General features: G+C 39.7%; 1 protein-coding gene across 1 annotated transcript in view; it reads left to right on the top strand.

The window, feature by feature from the left end:
* ANOS1 (anosmin 1) overlaps positions 1-22,702 on the top strand; it is a 186,685-nt gene that overhangs the window by 28,087 nt on the left and 135,896 nt on the right. The window contains exon 2 of the mRNA XM_038586781.1: positions 7,828-7,875. Coding sequence (XP_038442709.1) covers positions 7,828-7,875 — 48 coding nt within the window. The remainder of the gene's footprint in view (positions 1-7,827; positions 7,876-22,702) is intronic.

Raw genomic sequence — 22,702 nt, 5'->3', positions numbered from 1 at the left:
AAAAAGATAATTAACATGACTATTTCTAAAATAATTTGTATTTGATCCTGGATGCAAGTTTTTGTTCCATTTTTGATATTGCTATGCTGAATCTCTTGAACTCTATAGGAAACAAAATAATGAACCTACTTCCTAAATATTCCTCTCAGAGAAGGTGAAAAATTTGTCTGGCTCAGTCTACTTATTTCATTCTTTTCAGGCCCTTATGATCTAATGATTAAAGTGTAAATTATATGACTCCCTATTCCATTCCATTATATATTGAATTAGTAATGTTTGATAAGGTTGTCAGGGAGCCAATGGTAAGCCAGAGATACAGATAGACTCTAACATGTTCTCATGAAGTAAAAAGAACATAAATACATTTATATGTGTCCATCATGGTAGAGTGTTTTGGAAGACAAGGGCAAGGAGCTTGCAAGAGTGTGTGTAATGGGATCTGTGATAGCGGGTAGTGGTCAGGGAAAGCTTCCCAGAAGCAGTGGCATTTGCAGTGACCTGAAGGATACATGGGATTGGTATGGTGGAGGCACGAGTTCTGGGTGGAAGGGACAGTACTTGGAAAGGTTCTTATTCCCAAGCAAGCCGTTGGGCATGAAGAAGTGAAACGACAGTGTGGCCAGGCGTGCATTCCAGTGCTGGGCACAGGGAAGGGCTGGGCATCTGGAGAGAGGTACACGTGTATGGCCGAATGTTCTACAGGATTCAGTTCAATGTGATGTATTTGTAGAACCCAGAGAGAATTTTTTGACAGAGTGGAGGATGAAAGGCCATTTATTTACTGAGGGTGATCCATAACATTTGAAAGAAATCCTACTTATGAACAACCGACATAAACACAAAGCTTTCTTTTTTTCAACTCCTTTGAAGTCGATTGCATTTTTTAGAGTACTTTCAGGTTCACAGCAAAGCTGAGTAGAAGGTACAGTGTTCTGTAGACTGGCTGCCCCCACAGATGCATAGCCTCCCCTATTATGGACATCCCTCACTCGTCCATTTGCTGTGTCTGTGAACCTGCAGTGACACGCCGTTATCCCCCATGTTCATAGTTGATGACAGGGTTCCCTCCTGGTGGTATACATTCTATGGGTTTTGACAAATGATAAAGATGTGTACTCGCCATTATTATATGAGAATAATTCCACTGCCTTAAAAATCCTCTGTGTTCCATCTCTTATCCTCACCCCACCTCCGCCCTGCCTGCCAGTGATCTTTCTACCATCTCCTACTTTTGCCTTTTTGGGAGTATTTTATATTTGGAATCATATAGCATGGAGCCTTTTCAGATTAGCTTCTCTCACTTAGTGGTATACATAGAAACGTCCTGAGAAATATTTTGAATGAAGTCTGTAGACGAGATGATAACTAGCAAAGATTCATTTAAAAAAACATTTCAAGCCACAGAAATGCCTTATCTCAATGTCCTATCTATCTTTTAGCTGCTGTTGAATACGTGAGAAAGTCCCAAGTATATTGACAGTAGAAAAGCACATCCTTATAATAACAAATGAAATCGAGTGTATTATTCCAAGTTCCAAATTAATAGGAAGATATTCTGGATTAAAATGAATTCCTGAATTTTAACCCATACCTTCATTTTGTTTTTTAAATTTTTTTATTAAAGTTTTGTAATCTCTACACCCAACATGGGGCTGGAATTCACCGTTCTGAGATCAAGAGTCGCAGGGTCTTCAGCTAACCCTGCCAGGCGCCCCTCTGTACCTTCATATAAAAAAACCTTACATTTAATATGAGAGCAAAATTGTCAACTGAAAGTCGCAGCTGATTATTTGTAGCTTTATAGGGTTGAATAGTAAACATTTGGTCTGTCGAGGGTTTTCTGGGATAGTTTCACTTTCCTATCCTGCAATTGGACAATAGTGTTGTGTTTACAAAACTGCATATTTATCAGTCCTTGTTCTATTTCTACACCTGGTTATGTTAAAGAAAATAGGAGGGATCTGTTCTAATTCTCTTTTCTTTTTTCAAATGGTTGTATATAGATAGCTACTTTTCATTTATCTTTATCCTTTCCTTTTGGGTTGTCTTTGAGTGAATGAAGTGTTTTCTTTGCTTGAGGCTTTTGAAGAATTATTTTTCTTTAAGGAAAAAAAATCAAAAAGCTAGAAATGGAGAGACTTTGAAAATGTCATTGAAATAATGTCCGGGTGCAGTTGATTGAACTTATATAAACTCTTTGAAAGATGGATTGATGAGCATTCATGTTTGATCTAGTTAAACCAATAAAATACAGGATGTAATCTTTATATAATTACAAAAGTCCCACTGTCTGATCCTACCTGGAGGTTACAATAATGATTGAACAGACAAACGCCTTTCTTGTCTGATGTACTTTGACTCTTTATCTTTGCTGGCTTTAAGCCAGAACAAGACTGGGTTGCAAATACTGTATTTTATTTTTGTTGTCAAGTGGCTTAACTGGTGAAGGCTATTGTAATCTAAGAACTTCCCCTGGGGTGGGATGTTGAAATGTGCTGGATGCTTGTATTTTTCCATTACTCTTCTGCTCAAAGAGCATTACAGGTAAGCAACATAGGTGGATGGTGCAGTGTGTGTGCACCTGGCTGAAACACAGTAGCTGGAGTTAATCAGGGGGTTTACCAACATCCTTGATGCCATTAGGCAGTGTTCTTAGAAGTTCTTTGTAGAGATAAATAGTATGGCAAATGCTGATTGATAAAGGGAAAAGCAAAGAACAGCTGCAAAACCTTGACATGGCTGGGGGGGATTGTTTTAAGAAAAACAGGAAACCTAAAACCCAAAAAGGAAATGCAGACAGACCTATCTATGTACCTGTGTGTGTGCATGTGTGTTTATAGAAAATTTCTGCATGGAGAAAACTTCATGAATAAATTCAAAAGGCAAACGGTCACTGGAAAATTTTTCCAATACTTATTATAGACAAATGATTATTAAATATAATTGGTACTCATAGCTGCTACAATGGATTAAGGTTAAACAATCCAGAAGAGAAATTGTAAAATGCACAGACAGTTCACTCTAAAGGAAATGAAACTGAAAATAATACCTTTGCTCACTCATCATATTGACAAACGTGGCAAGATTTTTACCATCCAAGGAGAAAAGCATCCCTCTTCTGAGCTTCACTAATAAGATTGGATGGGGTTATACATAGGAACCGGGAGATTTTAAGTACAGGATTACTCCCCCACTCCTGAAAACAATCATCATGGCAAACAAAGTAACATCAGTCATAATGGACTTTTTTCATACATCTAACTGTGCCAAACATTTTGCTAAATATTTTACGTGGATTATGTTTTTAATCCTCCCAAGCATTCTAGGACATGCTGTCTTCAGTAACAACAAAAAACTATTACCACCGTACTAATCTTTCATGCTTGTTTGCTATTGCCCCAAATATTTCTGTATAATGACAGCTTTTCATTTTATGATTAGTGGGAAATTTTGCTTAAAACAAAAATGCTGGGCAGCCTGGTGGCTCAGCGGTTTAGCTCTGCCTTTAGCCCGGGGCCTGATCCTGGGGACCTGGGATCGAGTCCCACATCAGGCTTCCTGCATGGAGCCTGCCTCTCCCTCTGCCTGTGTCTCTACCCCTCCCCCCATATCTCTCATGAATAAATACATAAAATCTTCTTTAAAAAATGCTTTGGTTGAGGAAATGCATTGACGTTAATCCCCCCACCCAAATTGTAAACAGTTTCGGAGAGGCTCTACAGCTATTGGTTTGACAGGTGTAGGAGCACTGGGTTTCAGCATTGGGCTGGTGAGTAGATGGTGTATTTGCTGGGCAGCTGAAGGGAATCTCTGCTCCATTCTTGGCATTTTGTTGTTGAGGTTTGACCATTTTACCTACAGTCAGAGGAAACAAAAGGCTTCTAAGCAAGGTGTGCCAGGTACACGACTTCTTCTAGCCTCTATTTTTTTTAACCCTCTGACATTTACTACATAACAAATTTTATTTGTAGCAATAAGTCCAAATCCACTATAATCTGCTTTCTATCTATTTACCCACCCTCATTTCCTGTTCTCTGCTCCAACCCATCAATCTGATCTACTGCTTCCTGAACCTATGAGTCTCAGGACCATCCTAAGCAATTCTTAACTCCTTCTTCTGAGATCCTAACTCTGGAGATTCCTGCAAAAAACAAAACAAAACAAAACAAACAAACAAACAAACAAAAAAAAACAAAAAACAAAACACCGTAAAGCTCATCCTTGTTTAACAGAACCTTTACTCATTGTGGTGTCACAACTATGTTTAACTGTTTGCTTCATGGCTATAGATATCTTACTTGCCTTCTATGAGTCTCAGTTCCTTAACTGTAAAATGAGTAAATGAAGTTTATGTCCTCACGTGGGATGTGTGCGTGGGCTTAATGTGACAGACACCAAAGCAAGTGCGGCAGTGTAGATGCGGCCAATACCATATAATAATATTGATTGATAATAATCATGTCAAAGGGGTATCAACTCATCAGTAATACTTTATCAGCCACTTACTATGTGGCAGGCAGCAATTGCCATATCTGCTTTGCTACCGTAGGCTGCCTCTGATGGGAGCTAGTCCATTCACTAGTGTGATGCATTTAAGCAATGAGGAAAAAGAAGCCCAGTCTCCTAGACCATACTCTAGCTGAGGAGCTGACTTAAATAAATGTATCCCAGGATGCCTGGGTGGCTTGGTGGTTGAGCATCTGCCTTCAGCTCAGGGCATGATCCTCGGGTCAGGGAATTGAGTCCTGTATCAGGCTCCAGGTGAGGACCCTGCTTCTCCCTCTGCCTATGTCTCTGTCTCTCTCTGTGTGTCTCTCATGAATAAATAAAATCTTAAAAAAAAAAATAAAGAAATGTACCCCATCCTCTCTTGCCTTCGGATCTCTGTCTTGAGCACTGCAGCAAATACAGAGGCAGTTAGGGCACCCTGTATCCTCCACGGGTCCTGCCTGTGTGTCCAGGAAAACTTGACTTGGGAGGGACTGAGATAGAAGCCGGGTGGTATCAGGGTCCCCAGCACAAGGAGCAGGACCTTCTGACCTGATGCAAGGAGGGTGAAGGTCCTTAGACCATAACCCTGGTAAATAGGTTGTGTTAGTTCGGAAACTGGCCTTGGCCCAGGCTCCATGATCCAAGTTCATTCATTTCAGCCCTGAGTCCCTTTGGAAGGACCGTCACTGCTCACTGGGGAAGGACCATGGAGCACTGAGGTTGGGGCCAGGATGTGCTCTGACAGGCGTGGTTCTTGCAAGTTCCAGCAGGAGCCCTCCCAGCATGGGGCAAGGAGGAGGGGAACCTCCCCAGCGAGATGTTGAGGTGGTCCTCATGTAGGAAGTTCTCCAGAGCTGCCCCAGATGCTGCTCTCAGCTTTTCCGTAATGTGATTCTCCTTTGCTTTTTGCGGTCATCATCCAGTTTATGTATGACCATCTCTGAGTCTGCGTGACCCCCCTGTGAACTTTTAGTTTATCACTAAACTAATCCTTTGATGATTCTCAATCTGCACATAATGCTTTCTTTCTCGCAGCATTTCTACTAACACTTCATTCCTGGTACTTAAACCATGGCCACTATTTGTCCAGTTTTGACCTATACCCAGTCTAATTATTTCCCTAAGATAAATAAACCCTGCCCCAAATCATGCTTAATCTCATCCCAGGCTGCTCATGTCCTTCACAAGCTTCAGTCCTGCTTGTGTGGCCAATGAACATTGAGATGTAGTGAGAGAGGAGAGGGTCTACTGAGGATGTGCAGAGGTCAGTAGGGGGATGGTCAGGTTGATACCAGATTTGCTGAAACTGTAGGTATGGGTTGTGATTTGGGGGATGTAAGGCTGCAATGGAGAGTTAGGGCCGTGTGATAGATTTAATAGCTAAAGCTTTTAACATGGGGCTGCGGCCTTTTAGTCCTACTGAGCCAGTAGGATGAAGCTTTCTGCTCCTATACAGTTGAGATTGGTTCATTGGGAATCTTATATTATGAAGATATGTTATTGAAAGTGGGGTGTATTGAGATAGATTATTGGAAGCAGAATACAAAAAATTGTGATATGTCCATAGAAGGAAACCAGACAAAAAAGAAGTATTGATATTGAAAATCAAGTGTTGATTTTCAATGCAATATAGGCAGAGCAAAACACTATACCATTTAACAAAATGTGAAACATGATGCCATGTAGAAGAATCCAGACACAAAAGACCACATATTATACAATTCCATTTACATGGAATTTCCAGAATCAGTCAATCTACAGAGAAGGAAAGTAGATCATGGTTGCCAGGGGCTTGAGGGAGGGAGTGGCAGAGTGGCTGCTAATGAAGACAAGTTTCTTTCTGGGTTGTTGAAGATGTGCAGAAATTAGATAGTGGTGATGTTTGCACAGCCTCGTGAATATACTCCTTAGTATTTAGAATATACTTCTTAGTACAAACCATTGGTGTGTATACTTTATTTTTTTAATTTTTTAAAAAAATTTATTTATTTATTCATGAGAGACCCGGGGGGAGGGAGGGAGAGAGAGAGAGAGAGAGAGGGAGAAGCAGGCTCCATGCAGGGAGCCTGATGTGGGACTCAATCCTGGGTCTCCAGGATGACGCCCTAGGCTGAAGGCGGCGCTAAACCACTGAGCCACCGCGGCTGCCCGGTGTGTACACTTTAAATGAATGCACTTCATGTATATGGATTATATCTCAGTGAATTTGTTATAAAAATATTTTTTAAAGATGTATTGGTTTAATTTTCTCTGAACAGATAACACTCATTCTATGGATAGAATATGATGTTCTCAAAATGCAAAGTTGAGAGTTTCAGACAGAGGAGACGGGTTATTTATTTATATATTTTAAAAATTTTATTTATTTATTCATGAGGGACACTGAGAGAGGCAGGGACACAGGCAGAGGGAGAAGCAGACTCCCTGTGTGCCCACAGTCCGATGAAGGACTCGATCCCAGGACTCCGGGATCATGACCTGAGCTGAAGGCAGACATTCAACCACTGAGCTGCCCAGGCATCTCAACACATTACTTTATATCATACTGAACTGTGCACTTCAAAGAACTGGAGGCCATGGCATCTAAATTGTGGGTTGATGGCTTTTACTATATCTACCAACCACCCCAGCCTAGCACACTATGATGTAATATATCCCAGCCAAAGGAGAAGTCGTGACCAAGATGTTAGTCATGTGGAATGAGAGGTTTCCAAGCAGAAGTGCTAATGTTAGACACAATAAACCATAGTTGTGATGTTTGTTCCATACTGAGAGAATATCAGGCCATGCTAAATGATGTATGTGTATTATTTCCTTATGCCACTGACCTCATGCATGAGATATTGTTCTGTTTTACAAGATGGATAAAGTGTAAGGTATAAGGATAGTTAAGTCCCTTGTCCACAGTTACACATCCAGTAGTAACAGGGAAAGAGAGCCTTCTCAGATCTGACCTGCAAGCTCAAACCCTTATTCCTGTGAACTGGTCGAGATGAAAAGTCTCTGACTTGTAAATTTATCAAAACTGCTTACTACAGGAGAAATGTCTAGTGTTCATTTTCCTGCTGTATTTCATAGCTCAGCACACTGGGAGAGGACACTTTTCCTTTTAGACAGCTTGAAATCTTTATTATTTTATATGTCTTTGTGTCTGTCATGAAGTCAAGGGCAAAATTGGACATACATTAGAAACACATTTTCTATTTTGGGAAGAGAACATCAGGATTGCAAAATTGGTCTTTTGTTAATGATGATATTGAAAAATGACATTCACAGTACGTGTTATCAGTTAGAAAATTATTTAATGAACCAATATTTCTTTTTTTCTTTTTGCAGAACAATGGTTCCCTGGTTTGGTGCCAGAATCACAAGCAATGTTCTAAGGTATGTTCCCTACAACTGTGTCAGTATTTTTAAAAACTTAATTTTGGAATAATTATAGAGTCACAGGAAGTTTCAAAGACTGCAGAGGAATTACATGTGTTCTTCATCCAGTTTCCACCGACAGTTACACTTTACATGTTTGTAATACAATGTCAAAAGCAGAAAATTGACATTAGTACAATGTATGTACATCATTCTAGGACATTTCATCACATGTAGATTCAATTAGTGTAGCCACCACCGTAATCAAGATACATATATCAGTTTTTCTCTATCCCATCTTATTTCTGTCTCTGTAATTTTTTTTAATATATTTTTTTAATTTTTTATTTATTTGTGATAGTCACAGAGAGAGAGAGAGAGAGAATGAGGCAGAGACACAGGCAGAGGGAGAAGCAGGCTCCATGCACCGGGAGCCCGATGTGGGATTCGATCCCGGGTCTCCAGGATCGCGCCCTGGGCCAAAGGCAGGCGCCAAACCGCTGCGCCACCCAGGGATCCCTGTAATTTTTTTAATCCAAAAACATTTTAGGAGAAAACACATTCTGGTTACTTTCAGGCCCACCCCCTGATTTCCACGGAGAGGAGAGGGCTGGAGGTTGAATCAATCACCAACGGCCAATGATTTAATCAATTATGCCCAGTTAATGAAACCTCCATTTAAAACAAAACAGAAAAGGAGGTGGTTCAGAGAGCTTCCAGGGTGTTAAACACATGCAGAGGTAGATTCGGGGACAGATGGTGTCCCTGGAAACTCCTCGCCATGTCCCCCTGCCTGGTCCTGAGCATCTCTTCCCATACCTGTTCCTGAGCTAACATCATTTTATAATAAACCTGTCTAAACTGATTTAGTAAGTAAACTGTTGCTCATGTGTTCTGGTGAGCCACCCTAGTGAATGAATGGAAGCTAACGAGGGGGTCGATTGGATCCACCCATCTACAGCAGGTCCTGTAGAAACATGGGTTGTTGCAGAAGCATGGGTTGTTGCAGAAGCATGGGCAACAACCGGGACTTGTGATTGGCCTTGAAATGGGGAGGGGGGCATGGGAGCGGGGTGGGGACAAGCTTGTAGGCCCAGCCCTTTAGCCATGGGATCTGACAGTGTTGCAAGGTACATGGTGTCAAAATGGACTTAATTTGTAGGACACTCAGCTAATGTTGCAGAACTGGTGAATATTTGCAGAAAATGCGCCCAGTCATCCACATGCAAATTGGAATTGCTTGTAGAACTTCCAGAATTACTGGTTAAATAATTTGACTCTTTAAATTATAAGGTCTGTTTCCCATTTTTAGGTGGTACTTGCTGTGTACACACACTCAAAAGGTGTCTTTATATTCATTGATACATTTGATAGCATACATTTTACCTCAACCCTAAAGCATTGCAATTTTTTAAAAAAGGGTATGTATATCCTTTTATATATATATATCCTTATATTTATATATATATATCCATATATATGTATATATATATTTGTAACATGTAATATATAAATGAATAAAGTTTACCATTGGCTAAAAATATTGGCAACTTTGGGATCATAATAATATTTCATGAGATTTATTTCATCAACATTGCTGTTAGACCTAAAATTGAAACAGTCCTTTATTTTATAACTAAAACTTTATCTGAGCAACACATAATACTGAAATAGCATATTTATGGAGAACATTATTATTTTGAGAGGTCTTTCAAACATTATTTCACAGTAAATGATTTTAGAATAACATTTCTAAACCAAAAACTTTATTATAATGATCCATTCCAATATGCATGCATGCATTATGTCATCTAGCACACATGCATATTAGTAAAAATAGAACAGAGTTCTTAGGTAAATGTGAAATAATTTGGTGAAAGTAAGCTTTGCTTAGCTCTGACTTGCTAATTAAATCTTGAGCAGAATGAAATGTCAGGTTTATGGTACTTTTACTCTTTTTATGTAATAACATAAACATTTGTTTTGATAAGACATTTCCTAGGATCTATTATACTAATTGTTCTTCAGCTAGAATGTTGAAGAACTTGTTTATGTCACCATTAAAGGAAAGTGTGTGTGTGTGTGTATGTGTGTATATATACACACACACACACACACACACACACACACACACATACAGAGAGGAAAGGAGAGAAAGAGAGAATGCCATGAGGCTGATGAAATTTCCTAAGTAGTGTTTCTGTGCAGTTTTATATTAGTTGAGTATTATGTGAATTACCAGTATTATCTCTTATTTAAGTAACCCTTTTCTCCTTATTCCATTAAGAAATTAATTCTTTTTTATCCATTTAAAAGAACTTTGCATAGAAAAGTTTCATTTGAACTATGTTTTTCAGTATCCTAATTAAAGAACCCACCCCACCCCCTACTGGGCCTGCAGATTGTTAAACCATATCTTCTTATTGAATGATCAAGGCTGACATGAGAGACTGAATTTCACAAGAAAAGAAATAATTCCTTTTGCCTAAAAGCAAGAATGCGTTAATAAGTCTCAGCTAACGCCAACAGAAACTTTGGAATATAGTACAAAGCTGACATAAGTTAAAGGGTTGTCTTGAGTCTGAATCTTGGGGAATGAATCTTACATGTTAATCAAAGTTTATATCCTTTGGGTGTCATCACCACTGGATACATTTGCAGATAATTATACTTTGCATTTCTTTTGAGATTTGTAGAGCCTATATAAGTTTTTTGGTCTTAATCTTTAGGTTAATGAGGTGAAACGTGAGTGATAGAAACTCCATTTTACAGATGGGGACATTCAGGCACATAAGTATTTGGTAACAGTCCTGGAATCACTCAGCAGAGGGGTAGTAGGGTGCCAAAGTTTGGAACACTACCTTCTGCATTGTGTTGCTCAGAGGTGAACAACTTGAAAACCCGCTTTGAAAAAATATTGAGATAGGTGAGTACAAAATAAGACCTGGAAGTAATGATGATATAACTTCCTGAATATATTTGAAAAGATAAGGATCGCATAATTTTATGGAAACCACACACACTCATCATTTCTGGTTACCATCTACAAATATGATCTCTTCCTCCGATCTAACTGCCCTCCCACCTGCTCCTTGTCCAGTGTGCCATCATCTCTTGTCTGGACCATTCATGAGCATCATGTCGTGTCTCCCAGTTGCTGCTTTTGCTTCAAATAGTGTAGTCTCCCCAGGGCTCTGGGAAAGACCCTCTAAACTTATAAGTTGAGTCATACTGCTACCTTACGCCATTTAATATCTTTCCATCTTGTTCAGACCAAAACATTGGCCCTATGTCTCCACCTTTCTCTCCAACTTGACATCCTCCTAATTTTATCCCTTTGAGGCTGTTCTCTGCACCCAGAGCTCTCCTTCCTCAGACACCCAGTTCACCACCTGCTCTCATTACATCTCAGCACATGTGCACCTTCTCAGCCTTGCTTTCTCAGATCACTCCCTCCCTGCTTTACACGCTTCATTTACACCATGATGTAACATTTGGAGAGCCATTGCTTTATTCTTTCAGACTCTGTCTCCTTTACCAGAAAGTAAACTCTTTGTGGGCATCGACTCTGTCTTCTTTGTTCACTGTGGAGTCCTTTACTGTCATAGCTTAGAATGCTGTTTGACACCTACTAGTTGCTCAACATATATTTGTGATGAATGAAGAAATGAATAAATGAAATCTATATATTACATTTTATTCATGCCCCTGGAGCACATCTTTACTGCATTATCTTTATGAAAAAAGTCATATATAATCCATTTTGTATCTGTGTAACTTTGCAAGATTATTTATTATTCGTTCAGAAAATCTGCACCTTTGTCCTATATTCTGTTCTCCATAATGAAATCAGCACTACAAACACAAAAGTCTTTAGCACCACTCAACTCCTAGATCATATAGAGTAGTGACTTAGTGTCTTTGTAGATTTAGGCAGTGGTTCTCAACGTGGGGTGAGTTTGCTCCCAAGGAGACATTTAGCAATGGCTGGAGACATTTTTGGTTGTCACAGCTGGTGATAGAAAGCCACAGACATCAGATGGGTAGAGGTCAGGGATGCTGATAAACAATCTACAATGCACAGGACAGCCCTGCACAGCAGGAGTTATCTGGTCAAGTGTTCATCATGCTAAGGATGAGAACCCTGGTCCATACAATTTAGGTGTTATAAAATAAATTAGAAACACTGTTCTATCTTCACTAAAAATAATAATAATAAAAATTAAAAAATTAAAAAAACCCACAGTTCTATTCTAAGCAGTTTTACTTCCTTATATGACAGAAAATAAATGTATGATTTCCTGGGCATGTGGTATGTGTGGAGCGCTGTCAGGGGCTTGGTACCTATATGAATTCTAATTCTCTGCATATAAAGTAGGTGAGTGATGCTCTTTGCCTCCTAATCCAGTTTCTTTTCTACTAATCAAAACCTGGTTCCTCACCTGAGCATATTACCACCTAGAATTAAGCATCTGCATAATTTGCAGCAAAGAGCAAAGCTCTTTCCCAAAGCTTTTTTGCTGCTAAATATGGCCATCTAATTTATTTCTAGCCCATTAAATATACTTGGAATGATTGTGAAGGACTTTTGAAATGCCTCTCTAAAGGGAAGTGAGTTAGCTAGAAAATGTACTCATTGGCTCTTCCACTTTTCTGTCCTCTGCTGCATAGGATGCAGGGGCTCCAGCAGCTGTCTTGGTCCATGAGTTTAGCCTTAAAGGTGGAGGCAAGTCTGAGAATAACCAATAAGATATTTAGAAGCCATCTGGGTCTTTGATACCGTGGAGCTGCCATTACAAGTCCTGGACTTCTAAAATTATTTGCACATGAAAGACAGATAACTTCCTATGTTAAAGTCATTGGTTTTTTTGTTTTTGTTTTTATATTTTGTTGTTGTTCTATGAAGATGGACTTGTATGTTAGTGAACCTAGTCTTGATTTTGTAATTGGCATGATTATCTCTTTTTCACAGATACTTACTTAGGAATGTTCGATGATCTTGGTACAGTGTCACTCGGCTACTAAGTACTAGCAACTACCAGAGATGGAATTTGAACTGAGTTGTGATGGAATCAGAAGCCAGTTGTGATGCAATCAGAAGCCAGTGGTTTTCCCATTATATACCCCACACATTTGAAGTCTTAGAGAACCATAAAAATATTACAAGAGATCCTTTGCTCAGGGCAGCAGTTGATTGCCCTGGTGCTTTGGGTTTTTTTCCGAACCATTCTCATGGCTACTGTGAAATGTGTAGCTTCCTGGAAACATTGTGGCCCAACTCTAGGGCAAGAATCCTACCTTCTTCTTCCTTTTACATCTTCATTGTCCAATGCTAAGGTAACAAGATCCTGTCTAAAGATGACCCACTCAGCGGATTCAGCTCCATTCAGGGATACATGACAAAAGCCTAGAAAAAAGAATTCCTTAGAAATTCCTCCATTTGGGTGATTGTTCACTTTGAGAGGGACAAATAGCTCAGGGGAACATGATTTGCTATTGGGCATTCCAAAATAGTTTGCAAAATTGACGTCTGAGCTCAGTGTCAGGCTAGGACAATTTTGGGCAAACCTTCTAAATATATCAAATCTACCAAAAATGACACCTTTTAGAATAACTTACTTTCAGAACTTCACTTTTAGTAGTAACTAGATAATAAGATCACCTGGTAGACAAACCATAAGAGAATCTTAACTCTAGGAAATAAATGGAGGGTCGCTGGAGGGGAGGGGGATGAGAATGGGGTAACTAGGAGATAGGCATTAAGGATGGCAGGTGATGAAATGAGCACTGGGTATTATATGCAACTGACAAATCACTAAATTCTCCCCCTGGAAATAATAATACACTATATGTTAAATAACTTGAATTTAAATGAAATCTAAACAAAAAATAATATCATATGTTTCTAATTAAGACCATAAACATATGCCATTGGCATAAAAGAGAAGAAAAACATTTTTATATTCTACCTAAATAATCTTTATAATCAATTTTTATCTTAATGTTTTCATCCAAGCAATCTTAAATACGTTTTGGGATAAATACTACTTTGGTGCTATAAAAACCTAATAAAATGTCCTAATAAAAAATTCATTTTTGACAATGTACATAAGAACTTCTTTTAATTAATCTGTCTCTTAAATAACACATTTTTCTATACCAAATATGTGAATTTCCTAATTTTTTTCCCATAGACTGTAATGGGATGGCTGTTCAGGACTTTCATTTATGTTTTTATTGTAATATTTTCTTGAAATACATTTCTTTTTATTTTTAATTTTTTTGAAATACATTTCATTTACTTGTTCTAATAGAGCTTAATTATTTCAGTTGCAACAAATACTCATTGAGCATGTCCTATGTCCCAGGCCCTCGTGATTAAGTAATATAACAGCACATTTGGTCTTTACTCTTACTTTTTACCTTTTTGGCTTGCTGAGCAAATCCCCCTTTAAAAATCTTCATTCCTTTTAAAAAATTGGCACAGGATCCCTTAAGAGTCCCCAGTATTGTGTTGACAGGCACATAACGCACCTTTTCCTTCTTTCACCGGCGAGGCTATTTGTACGTTTTTAGAATCCATCCTTTCTCTGCTCTTTGCTGATCCCATAATTCTTTCCCAATTATAGCTCTCCCCTCTTTCTACCACCTGGATTTTCCTCTGAATTCATGCATTAACTGGTTATTATGTAAGTGAGCATGTTCCTTTCAGATTCTGCTTGTTCCTCTGAGGTTTTACACCCCGTAACTCAGGACTCACCTGAATGGAAATATTTGAGTACAAAGGACAGAACTATTTGAGTGAACCCCTGACTTCTAGATTTTAGACTGTGGTCAGAGTTAGATGGATGGAGGTGAGGGAAGGTGAATGATGCACACCACTGGGATCACTGTAGGAAGGATGGACAGAAGAATTCTGAATCCAGGATTTTAGGAATATTCCACGGTAATTCTTTCATAATGCAGATAGGGAATCTGCTCCTAGCACACAGATGTATCCTGCCAAAGGCGAACTCCACTTCAGTGGAAGGCCTTAATCCCAGAACCTATTTTCCATTTGGCATGATTTCTCTGAAGACCAGGGATGATTTTGAAGCATTTGCCAGGGGGCTTGAATTGGTGGGCAGGACACCCTGGTATTTTGTCTCATTATGAACCATTCTATCATGTCGAGAATATCTTTTTTTCTTTCATTTCATGTTAAAGATTTTATTTATTTATATATTTATTCATTCATTCATTAATTCATTTATTTGAGAGAGTGATTGTGAACAGGAGTAGGGGGGTGCAGAGGGAGAGAAAGAAGCAGGCTCCCCACTGAGCAGAGAGCCCAATGTGGGGCTCCATCCCAGGACCCTGGGATCTTGACCTGAGCCAAATGTAGATGCCTAACCAACTGAGCCACCCAGTCGCCTTGAGAATATCTTTTTTTCTTAATGGCTTCTTTTTTTTTTTTTAATGCAACATTCCTTTTTTTTTTTTTTTTTTTTAAAGGTTTTACTTATTTATTTGACACAGAGAGAAAAAGCCAGAGAGCATAGGCAGGGGGAATGGCAGAAGGAGAAGGGGAAGGAGATGGAAAAGCAGGCCCCTTGCTGAGCAGAGAGCCTGATTCTGGCTTGATTCCAAGACAGGATCATGACCTGAACTGAAGGCAGATGCTTTACCAGCTGAGCCACCCAGGGACCCCTCAAGGTGTGACATTCTATTAAACACAGTACAATGATACTGTGATTTGTAATACATACATATTTAGTCTTTGTTCCCATTTCTGGCACAGAGCTCCTAAAAGCCTTGACATTTCCTAAGTGGAGAGCACAGTAAAGATGTCTTTTGTTATATTAATGAGGTGACATTTGGAAAGCCCCTGAGAATGAAGGCTGTTTGCCAGTGGAGCCAACCACATGGCCATAGAGTTTTGGAACTTCTGGTTCCACCCCCATATGTCCAGGGAGGGGAGATGGGCAGGACTTAAGTCTTCAGTGGCCAGTGATTTACTTGATCACGTCTAGGTAATGAAGCCTCCTTAAAAACGCAAAAGGAGGGTTTTGGAGGGCTTCTAGGTTGATGAACACATTGGGGTGCTGGGAGAGTGGTGCCCTGGAGAGGACGTGGAAGCCCCATGTTCTTGCCCCAGTCCTGGCCCTGTGCATCTCTTCCATCTAGCTGTGTCTGACTTAAACCCCTACTGGTGATGTAGTAATCACCATGTTTCTCTGAGTTCTGTGAGCCACTCCAGGAAATGACTTGAACTCAAGGAGGGGCTTGTGGGAATCTCTGATTTCTAGCCAGTGGTCAGAATCACAGATGGCAAGCTGAGGCAGTAGGAGGACCAGAGTCTTACAGGACTTAACTGTGGGATCCGATGCCATCTCCAGGTAGGTGGTGTCAGAATGGGGCAGAATGGCTTTTTGGTGTAGGGAAGCTCATTCTCCACACACACATTGTAATTAGGGTCTAATACTTGATGTCAGGGGTCAGCAGAAAAGGCCAGATAGTAAATATTTTCATCTTTTGTAGCTCCTAAGGTTTCTGTGGCAACTATCACCTCTGCCATTGTACGCATGAAATCAGTGATCGATAATACATAAACAAATGAGTGTGGCTGTGTTCCAATAAAACTTTATTTATGGACGCTGAAATTTGAATTTCATGTCATTTTCACATATCATGAAATTTTATTTTTTCCTAACCATTTAAAAATGTAAAAACAATTCTTAGCTCACCAGCTGTACAAAAACAGGTGCCAGGCTGCATTTGGCCATTTGTGATAGTTTGCCAATCTGTTCTATGCCATTGCATTCACGTATGCAAAACCAAACTTAAACAAAACAATAAAATGCTTTCTTCTCTCAGCACAAAGACATATCTTGATGTATTCAAACTCAAACAAAAATGGACAGTTTCTAACATCATTTATGGAACATTGTTGGTTGGTGTGTGAGGATTTTTGAATGAGTGCATGATAAACAATAGTAAGAAAACGTCAAAGACATCATAGTTTTTGAAAATTCAGTGTTAAAATGGGATTATTAGAGCCAGCAAAAATTGTGAGGGACTTCAAAATGAGCAAAACAAAAACGACTTCAGAATGGATGTCCTCTGTTAGACCCTTCCAGGTTATCTCCATTGTTCCTTGTCTTTGAGCTATTTTCTTAGTCTGCAAATGGAAGAAAGCTGATAATAATGCAGATGATTCTGGTCCATGGAAATGCAAATGAATTGTGACCAGCGGAATGCAATTGATGCTCGCCCATGAATAGACCATTTTGCATCTATCTGTAAATCCGGTCCAGCATGTCTAGTTGTATGTGAATATATTTATAGTTACATTTCCTGGAATTCTCCTTCGAACCAAATGTGACATATTATTGGTCCTTGGAATATTTCCTGGTTTAAATCTAATCATCGACACATGTTCAGTTTGTGTTTGCACGAGGGTCATGCATTTACTTTATAAAAGATTCATCTTTTCACACTATGCTGTGTTGCTCTGTACCTAGGTATGGCACTCCGGGTGACAGCCCACCTGTCTGTGGGAAGCATGGTGCTCATCCTTCTCCTTTTGGGTGTTATAACTCACTCTCTTGCCGTGTTTCCCATTTGGTTTTGAGAGCGTGTGTTGAAAAGCAGTAATTTAGGGCCTGTCTTGGTGCTTTAGCGTGCTGCTTTCATCTCAGTGGGAGTTCACTTCTTACAAGGGCTCCAACTCCAAATTCTTCATCATGTTCCAGGTTTATTCAGAGCCAAATTTAGAGGTGAGGAATATTGGTTTTGCTTGTATGACCATTTGAACATCTGGACGGCTTCATTTGACATCTGTGAAATTTATTGGATAAGGGTCAAACCTCTGAAACACAGTGGAATGTGGCCATTGAAGGTTTTTGTTTTGTGTTAGATGCTTTCCATCATTTATGTGGTGAATCCATAGAGCCCAAGGAAAACATATCTTAAGGAGGAAAATGAGAAACTCAGGCACACATGGAGATGCACTGTGTCTGAATATCCAAGAACATCCTTTACTTTGCAACTCTAATAAACAGTGGATGAAAATTTCAGGTGTTTTATATAGTTTACAACATTTAAAGCCTATAGTAATACTGATGTCCTATAGTTTTCTCTGACTTTATACAATCAACTTCAAAGACAAAGTTGATGTATATTGAGCATCTCTTGCCTAACACACTGGTATCTCTTGGGAATTACCCACTATTTCAAATTTTTTTTTTTTTTTTTTTTTTTTTTTTTATTTATGATAGTCACCCAGAGAGAGAGAGAGAGGCAGAGACACAGGCAGAGGGAGAAGCAGGCTCCATGCACCGGGAGCCCGACGTGGGATTCGATCCCGGGTCTCCAGGATCACGCCCTGGGCCAAAGGCAGGCGCCAAACTGCTGCGCCACCCAGGGATCCCTACCCACTATTTCATACGCAAAGCCACCATTGGCAGTGATTGTCAAAGAAGTGTAGCTTTGTATCCCTGGAACAGATAGCTTCTTATCGAAAACTTCCAAGTGGTATGATGAGTTCCCTTTATTGTGGTACCAGTGCTATTTACATGAGTAAAAATCATGACATTCTTTCTTTTTTTTTTTTAAGATTTTATTTATTTATTCATGAGAGACACACAGAGAGAGGCAGAGACACAGAGAGAGGGAGAAGCAGGCTCCCTGCAGGGAGACTGATGCGGGACTCATCTCAGGACCCCCAGATCATGCCCTGAGCCCAAGGCAGATGCTCAAGCACTGAGTCACCCAGGTGCCCCCATGACATTAATTCTCAGGAGAGAATCAATAGGATGTCATGATGTGGGAAGAGAAGAGAGGCTCATTCTACCATTTCCTTAAACCAGTGGTAGAATTACGATGTACATGGAATGCATATGAGAAGAAATTGGTAGGTGCTTGAAGGTTGGGCTGGTGTTCTCTTGAAAACGCAGTCTGTACCTGTGACATGATATTAGCACGGTTAATACAGATTGTTGAATGTAAACTTGACTGACACTCTTACCACCTTATGCCAGAAAATGGCATGATTTTAGGTTCCCAAAGGTGAGCTTACCAAGAGATGTGAAGCCCCTTTTAAGGGATACTTGAGTCCTTGAACTTCACAGGCTAAATGCAGATAGGAATCAGTTGACCAACAAGTTTAGGTTAGGGCTCCTTGTGCAACCTTATTGTCAAGTACTCTGTCCAGTGTTGCTCTGAGGGAACATGCACAGGGATGCCACCTCTGATGTAAAGGCAGAGATGGAAAAAAAAGAGAGAGAGAGAAAGGTGAGAGAATACGAAGCAAACAAAAATAACTTATAAATGGGGTAAGTAAGCATCCAGAGTCAAAACTCCATTTCTTAAATGGTGAGGAAGCAGAGCTTAGCTGTGTGAGAAAGGCTGAAGGCTTCCAGCAGCGTCCCTGGTAGCGATAATGCAGGTGGGTCGAGGAGTTAATGGTTGAAACAATTAAGAGATTTGTGCCCCCTTCCGTCTGCCCCAGCCTCCTGGAATGCGAGCTCCCAGTTCTAATTGCCGCCTCCAGCATTGAAGGCAGCCTGAACTGGTGTCACCGATTTGCTTCTCCTCACATGTCATTCTTATGGTAAGTGTTTTCTGCCCTCATGCTGGGAACTTTTATCAAACATATTAGCGTGCTTTTGGGTGATCATTAGCCTGCAGTAGCTGGAACATTCCAGGCTTTTTTTTAACCTAGAAACTAGCCTGAAAGAACATGCAAAGCCTCCTGCTAGACTCAGAGCACAATCAACGTGTAAGGAAAAGAACAGGTTCTTATTTAGATTTAAATCCAACATGTGACATGTTAATAGCCCAATGTGTTTCCGATTTTCCATATCAATTTTTACGGGTGTGAAAGCCTCTTCCACCTGCCGGAAACTTCAAAGCAGAGACCCGTGGAAGGGAAAAAGCCACCTCTGTGTAAGTCCTTATTCGCACCCTTGCCTACTCTCTATTAATTTCTCCTCCTGTCCGATGAAAGAAGATGCCAACGAAATCTCTTACTTGGTTCACAATTGAAGAAGGGTTCCTGAAAGCTGGCTTTAGAAAGGGAATCTGTTTGAACATATGAAAAACATCTCAGTCAGGATGCATTACATGGTGATTATGGTCTGACAGATGTGTTGAGCTGTAATGTATTCATCAGAGGACACAGAGAGCATGGATGAGCGCCGATTGCTTGAAGATGTTGGGGTGTGATCTGGTGGCCTGCAGAAAGCACCAACAGTGGTGACTCTCAGGTTTTAGACAGGAAGCAGACGTTTGCGGGCATCATACACATGATCGTCCTTTGTTGCCCTACCTGCCCCAAGAAGGGTCCTTGTCAAAATATTCTCGGGGGGGGGGGGGGTAGGGGATGGGGCAAACACTCAATGGGATTTAGCCTGTCAGCATTTGCTTAGCTATGTTCATAATTTGGACTCTATCCAATAGGTAATCCTTGACTGGAGGGTCAAGTCTAGTTGTTTTACCTACTTATACACAGGATTTCCTCTCAGAAAATGTGACTTGTTGCTGGTGCATCATTTGCCTTGGAAACATGATTTCTTTATGTTTTTAAGGGAACAGTCGTTACAAGAAAATAAATCTGGGTTTTATTTATTTTTTTTAAGTGTATTTTTTTGTAATCTCTACACTCCACGTGGGGCTCAAACTCACGACCCTGAGATCAAGAGTCTCGTGTTCTACCAACTGTGCCGGCTAGGTGCCTGAAATCTAGGTTTCAGTTTCAACTCTGTTTATTACTAGTGAACAAGTATACACTCTTGCTATCTAACTTGCCTGAAAAAAAAAATAGGCTAATTTTTGCAAACTAATTTTCCTTTCTCAAAAGTTCTTATCTTTTATTTATTTGATTCAGGAGAACTTTCATCACCTTATAAATAATGACACCCAACTACAACTACCTTGGTATATTCATTTTGCAACTAGTTTAGGTCAGTGTGCTCCCTTGTAAGATTGATTGCTCAAAGCATGATGTTCTTTGGGTGATTCGAAGTGTGTGTGTGATGACTAAGCTGGACACATGTTTTAAGTTCTTTTTCATCCTAGAAATAAATTATTGTGGTCATACTATATGATATATAGAACTGAGGCACACCTTCTATTTTCTTCTGGGTTGAAAGAGAAAAATATTTTTTTTGTAAGGAAGATCTTTGTCAAGTACTCCCTTCGATGCATGTCTATGCAGAGGTTGCATTACCTTTTTACTCAAACATCTTTGTTAGGATCTTTAATTTTCACAGTGGATATTGAGCTAACAAAAGTCTGCTGGCTATGAAATGACAGTGACATGTTAACAAAGCCGCTCTACTCCTGAAACTCGCCAAGGAGCAGCGTATCAAACTTGCTGTAGTCTCGTGCCACCGGAAGTCACCAGGTGGTGACAGGGAGAAACAATCTTTACATATGCCTGCTGGATACATAGTTTCCACATGCTCTGCAATCTATGTCTTGATTATAGAACTAAACTTTCTACTTTCCCATCTCAAAACTGTTCTTTAATGAATGGTTTTTATTGAATGCATATTGTTGTAGTGCAGCCTATGTAGTATTTTCAGAAACTGTCTCCGACAGTTTCTGAGGCTCAGCCAGTCTGAGGCTCAGAGACCCCAGCCTTTGGGACTACCCTGAGGAACTCGCAGACATTGGTCTGTTATTCTATGGCTTCCTTAGAAGGAAACTTTAGAAAGCATTCATTGTGTTTGCATCATCAATACTCATTATGTTTTCCCTAGAAATTGGTAGGGTTTGGTAGAGTTTTTTTTTTTTCCCCTCTTGTGGATACTGTGTACCTTAACCAATAGTGTTTTCCCCTTGAGTTGGCTGTTAGAAAGCTAAAAGATAAATAAAATACCCTATCTTTAACAAGGGTACCGAAATTAATCACATATATTTTGGAAACTAGCATTTTCCTGACTCTACTTGTTTATTGTCTCTGTTTTTCTTTCCCTTCATCTTGGTTTTCTCACACACCTAAGATTTGTGTTTTGGCTGTATCTTATGGATCTTGGTCAATTGTTTTTAAATGCCTTTAAGAGTGAAAATAGCCATAGAAAAATTCATAAACCCATTAAACAACAACTAGAAGGTTGCCATATTGAGGCCAAAACATGCCTGATGAGTCCTTTGGTTTCTGGGACCATTTCATCCACAATTTCATAGTTAGCCAAGATGAGGTGACAAGACACCTGTATTCATGACAACAATCTTTCCACTGGGCAGTGATGATTATGGCATCATACTTGGAAAAGGAGCAGTGATTGCCACTTGTCAATTAGGTAATGGCTGTAACTGGGCAAAAGGAACAAGAAAAAGCAATTTAAATGATGAACCCAGGGGGAGGGCAGCATAAACGTGTTCTGATGGGAAATGAGGTAAGTGGAGCAAAGGTGGAAAGCTTTTGTTTGTGTGCACCCTTTGGAACCAAAGGGCTTTGGCCCTGTCTTCACAGATCTTAAGTCATAAATAGCAGAGGTCAAAGAATAGTCTTTAAAACTACACAATAAAGAAAGGACTTCTCTCAACTGGCTCTTTTCAGAGCATAGCTACCAATGTGGGTGAGTTCATTTTCTGTTTGTGTGGAGGAAAAAAATGACTTAAAGTGTGGACTTTGTAAAGATGTCTTTCTTTCTGTCTTCTTTCCATTATTATTAGTAGTAATTCTTTATGTTGATTTCTATGCAGAGCTTTCTCAATCTGCCATAGGCTATGGGAGTCCATACTGAAAATTTTAAACATAGAGAAATATATGTTGATAAACTGGGTTTTCAGCTTCTTTAACTACAGTGGAAACTCCAGTCAAGTGATAGTGGGGATCATGATGTGATTTTCATGA

This window comes from Canis lupus, chromosome X, assembly GCF_011100685.1.
Source record: "Canis lupus familiaris isolate Mischka breed German Shepherd chromosome X, alternate assembly UU_Cfam_GSD_1.0, whole genome shotgun sequence".
In the NCBI taxonomy this organism is placed as follows: Eukaryota; Metazoa; Chordata; class Mammalia; order Carnivora; family Canidae; genus Canis; species Canis lupus.
Note: the sequence above shows the minus strand (reverse complement) of the source record. Positions and strands in the feature narration are given on the sequence as shown.